This window comes from Carya illinoinensis, chromosome 1 (assembly GCF_018687715.1).
Source record: "Carya illinoinensis cultivar Pawnee chromosome 1, C.illinoinensisPawnee_v1, whole genome shotgun sequence".
Taxonomy (NCBI): Eukaryota; Viridiplantae; Streptophyta; class Magnoliopsida; order Fagales; family Juglandaceae; genus Carya; species Carya illinoinensis.
In genome coordinates, this window is record NC_056752.1 from 40385675 (window position 1) to 40390781 (window position 5107).

The following is a 5107-nucleotide window of genomic DNA, read 5'->3' on the forward strand; positions in this document are numbered from 1 at the left end:
CTATTAAAGCAGCCAGTCGGAGAGACGCTGTATAGATGCAAGTCAAATTAGCTCCGTACCCCACTCCTCTTCCGGGACAAAGATCCTAGTTATTCCGCCTCTCTTTCCAAAGATATTTATAATGGCGGCTCTTCTCTCTCTTTCCTCATTCCCTCTTTTCAGGTACGTTTCTTCCCTCCTGCTCTTCAATCTGGTTTCTGTATTAATTTATATCTGTTTTGTAGTTTTGCCTTTACATCGTGAAAACCCTATCTCTTTTGTTTGCCTTCTTGAGAATTTACCTCTTGTTTTTTTTCGTCACAATTTTCTTTCTTCTTTAGCGCAATCATCATTCTCCTCTGTTCTCTAGAGATGCGCGTGTGTGCGTGATTGTCTAGGTTGGAGGGAGAGTCAGGACTATGTATGTATGTATGTATTTTTTGAGCGTCTGCTTATGAAATATATATTTAGGTTATAGACTGACCTGAAGAAGGGGGATTGTTTGGGAATGGAGGAGCCGGGGCAGCTGAAACGGGCAGCGATAGATGCTACAGCGGGGGCAATCGCTGGTGGTATATCACGGACGGTTACGTCGCCGCTTGACGTAATTAAGATCAGATTTCAGGTCATATTTTTATTTTTTAGTTTCATATCGCTTATAAAAAAAATTAGAATCATATCTCTTTTATTTTATGCGGTCAATGCATTATTGAATAAAATGTTGGAAATTGAGCCTTGCATTCTGCTGCATTTTGAATTTCTCTTCCATATTGTCTTGATTTCTACGGAATTTGCGGGCCTTTTGGGAATCTAGTTTTTAGTATTATGGGAAAAAAAAAAAAAAAGACTGTTGTGTTCCTTATGTTATAACTATTATTGGACGATAATGGATCACGTACATTGTGTTATAATTTGTGTAACTACTCAACCTTAATTGGCTAAGATTTTGATCACAAGGCAAGCTCCACTTCTTTGATGTGTTAGGACCTCCATTTAGGTATGACTTGTCATTTTCTTTCCAAGTTGGCAAAAGTTAGTTCGGCTTTCTGGGACAATGAAGGGGAAGGATCTATAGTCTCTCTTGCTGGAATGTGAAAAACATTTGTGCCTCAAAATACAAATGAGATGGTTGATCTGGTGATGTATATCATTATGTTCATACGACAAGTTTGTGTACAAGATTGTCGGCTGAGGCATATCTAGATCTTAAAGGCTGGTTGTTTAGTAGAGTAAATGTTTGTTGACATCTGTTTACAGGTCCAAATCGAGCCGACGTCTTCTTGGGCAGTGGTTCGGAGCAATTTGTCTGGAACATCAAAATACACTGGAATGTTCCAAGCAACAAAGGATATATTTAGGGAGGAAGGCTTAGCGGTATGATGACTCATTTCCTTTTTATCCATGTTAGATGTTTTCTTCTGTCAGTTTGTGTTGGCAATCATTTGTTTCCTATTTTCTATGTTGTTTTTTGTTCTATGTAGGCTCTTTCCATTCACAATTAAGATCTAGGTCAACAGGAAATTCCAATCTACGAATTTTAGAAAGGTTTATGCTGCAGATTTTGTTGAACTATGGGTTAGAAACTTTATTGTCACAAGATGTTAGCACATATTTTTCTGATTTAATTCCCTTAAAGTGCTGATATTCCTTGGTTTCCAGATTTCATCAAAGTAGACTATTCTGCAAAAAAGTGAGCTGTGTGAAGTGAAATATTATTTCTTTTATTCCTGAGTTGATAGCTTCCTGCACTTCTGTTTCTGGGTACCTGGTTCACAATGTTAAGACTTGCCATACATATGCACATAGTTGGGTAGTAAATGTAAATCAAATATTTTCTGCAATTTATAAAGTCTCGTAGTAGATGTTTGAAGACACTTGTCAAAAAAGATGTTTGATGATAATGCAGTGTATACAATTCTGCTCCTGTTTTCACTGGGTGGATGGGTTAACACACTAACACTGCTTTAGGAAATTTCTTTTGAATTTTTATTTCAAAGCCAGGGTTAGATGAAGTTAACCTTTTTCCATAGCTTAGCAAGTTAATTACTCATGACAGGGTTTTTGGCGTGGAAATGTCCCAGCTTTACTTATGGTTATGCCTTATACGGCCATACAATTTACTGTGCTACACAAATTTAAAACATTTGCTGCTGGTTCTTCCAAGACAGGTATCTGTGAGAACTTTCTCAAATTAGATTGTAATCTTTTGTTTTATTCATTGGCAGTCTATACATAGAATTATGAATTCAAGACTGATTGATTTCTTGATACTCTTCTTTGGTTGATTTTTATTAAATGGGAGCTCCTATATCTTAACCCTAAACAATGCAGTGTTGAATTGTTTATTTTTGTAACTTTCTATTTGGCATGGTTGCCATTAGTTTATTTAAGTTTTTGTACTTGTCTATGTTTGTAATTATAGTACCGTTCATAAAAATTTATTGAATCCTTATCCAGTTTAAGGATGCTAAAGGTTTAACTGCTTAGTAGATAATTAAACCTTTAGCTTTCTGCTATTTCTAATTCTCTTATAAGTCAGAGCCTGGTTGTTGCAGAGGATCACGTCCAATTGAGTCCTTATCTGTCCTATGTCAGTGGAGCCTTAGCAGGGTGTGCAGCCACTGTTGGATCTTATCCCTTTGATCTTGTACGAACCATATTAGCTTCACAGGGTGAACCGAAGGTATAAATTTTGAGTAGACACATGAAGTGATCTCATTTTGTGTTTTAAACTGGATTTCCTTAAGCATATTTCATTCTGTGAACTTAGGAATCACTCAATTAATAGAACATTACTTCATTCGATTTTTTTTATTTACTCCTGCAGTTACAAAGTTATGCATATTAGTCAAGTTTTTATCTGGCAAATCTTGTGCCATGGCTTTACCACAAACAAGCTGGTGCACAGATTCTATAGAGCTTGATTATGGGAAGAAAAGAATTAGAAAAGAAATGCACTATGTGTCTTGACTTTGAACTTATTTGTGGGTTGAGATCATATATGATGTCTCTTTGTAATGAATGTGATGCTCTAAATCAACAATAATTATATTTACTCTTCTTTGTATGGATGTGCCAAATGCAGAGTACTATCCATGACTGTCTTCTTTGTATGGATGTGCCCAATGCACAGATTACCATCTATGAATTTGTTGAGATGTCACTACCTTTAATGGAGACACAGTGGTTTTCCATTATATGTGGAAGTTAGGATATGTGGGCTGGGATTCTCTTGCCTTTCTGAGGTATTTTTGTTCACAGAGCTTGGCAGCTCAATGTAGGTGAATGTTTTTTTTTTTTTTTTTTAATTTTATTATACTGCTCTCTCTCTCTCTCTCTCTCTCTCTCTCTCTCTCTCTCTCTCTCTCTCTCTCTCTCTCTCTCTCTCTCTCTCTCTCTCTCATACAAGGGGCTTGTCTATGGAAGTGAAAAATGTCTCTGTTTAAAACACATAGAGCTTTCATTACAAAGAAGAATGTAATTTTTTTGGCTCTTGGAAATGCCCATGGCTTCACATGTCTCATTCAAGTGGTCACCACCTTTTAATACTTGTTTTCTGCAAAAATACTAATTTGTGAAAAGCCCATTGAGCTTATTTATTTGATACTGGCTTGTTAATATATGCCGACATATAGGTGTATCCAACCATGAGGTCTGCGTTTGTTGATATAGTTGCAAATCGTGGCTTCCGAGGGTTATATGCTGGATTGTCACCAACACTGGTTGAGATTATTCCTTATGCTGGTCTGCAATTTGGCACCTATGATACATTTAAGCGATGGTCTATGGTAAGATTCTAGTCCTCTAGTCCTCTTTTTCTTGATTACCGATCAAAAAAAAAAGATTCTAGTCCTCTTTTCCAATAAAAAGTTCTTAACTCAAACGTAGGTTTTATGTGTTTGCTTGTTCCATCTCATAGACAACGTAATCATTGAGAATGAGGAACATCTATCTCATATGTTTAGATAATATAATATTTCATTGCCTGCATTCAATTACTAGCCAGTTTAGAGAGCCATCATGATTTCTACTCATACGAGTTGGTTTTTAACCTGGTACATTTTACTTCATCCAATGTAGGCCTGGAACAGGTATAGAGCTGCGAATTCAAGCTTAATTGATACAGAAAATGGACTTTCAAGCTTTCAGCTTTTCCTCTGTGGATTGGCCGCAGGGACTTGTGCGAAACTTGTCTGTCATCCACTTGATGTGGTCAAGAAAAGATTCCAGGTAGATCTCTAGCATTCTTGAAATCTCAGTTATAGCATTATGATCCTGTTAGTTCTTTATCTCATTTTGGGCAAGTACTGTTAGGTTCTTCTAAATGTTATAAATTAACTGCACCTACCACCAAATTGTTCCTGCAATCACCTGGATGATATTTGTTTTACTGTTACTTCAGAACCAAAAGTTTATTTATTAACCTTTTTGCTTCTTTTGTTGCTTTTTGTTCATAGTTCTTAGTTAAGTTACATTTAATTAATACCTGTCTAGCAATTTCAAAGAGGATTGGAAATTAGAAAGACAAGAAAACACTTAAATGGTTTTCTTGTTTCCCTCCTTGCCAACTTGGATGTTTACAGTCTTCCTTGGTTTGGGCCAAATGCAGATCGAAGGACTACCGAGGCACCCCAGATATGGTGCTCGAGTTGAGCATCATGCTTATAGAAATATGTTGCATGCAGTTCGCCAAATCTTACAGTTGGAGGGTTGGGCTGGTCTTTATAAAGGCATAGTCCCATCAACAGTCAAAGCTGCACCAGCTGGTGCTGTAACGTTTGTAGCTTATGAATACGCATCAGACTGGTTAGAGTCCATTTCGACTTGAAAGTATCCCGACTTTCGTTACCCTTTTCATCATATTTTTTTTTTTTTTTTGTTTTTAGTCTCAATATTTTTGGTATGGAAATATTTATTACTCCTCATAGAAGTCAAGGATGGGGAAAGTATACTCATTCGATTTAGATGCAGTCAGTCATATGGCAATAGGCCATAGAGAAAATATATACTTGTAAGAGACGGCAGAAAGTGGTTGAGGCTAGGGCAAACCTAATTTTTGGTGGCTGTATTTGAGATGTTGAATGGTAAATTTATTTTAAAAATATATCATTGGTTACGGTGGGCTGTC

At 36.6% G+C, this 5107-nt stretch overlaps 1 protein-coding gene across 2 annotated transcripts; it reads left to right on the forward strand.

Moving 5' to 3' along the window:
- On the forward strand, positions 1 to 5107 carry LOC122318864 (mitochondrial thiamine diphosphate carrier 2-like). Of its 2 annotated transcripts, none has more exons than XM_043136569.1 (8): positions 1 to 162; positions 451 to 604; positions 1237 to 1353; positions 2036 to 2147; positions 2535 to 2662; positions 3615 to 3767; positions 4060 to 4209; positions 4589 to 5107. In XM_043136569.1, exons 2-8 carry the CDS (start codon positions 488 to 490, stop codon positions 4805 to 4807), a joined length of 996 nt encoding a protein of 331 aa, XP_042992503.1. In that variant the 5' UTR covers positions 1 to 162; positions 451 to 487; the 3' UTR covers positions 4808 to 5107. The 2 variants fall into 2 exon arrangements, with proteins under 2 accessions (XP_042992503.1, XP_042992513.1); XM_043136579.1 differs by having other exon boundaries at positions 2 to 162; positions 458 to 604.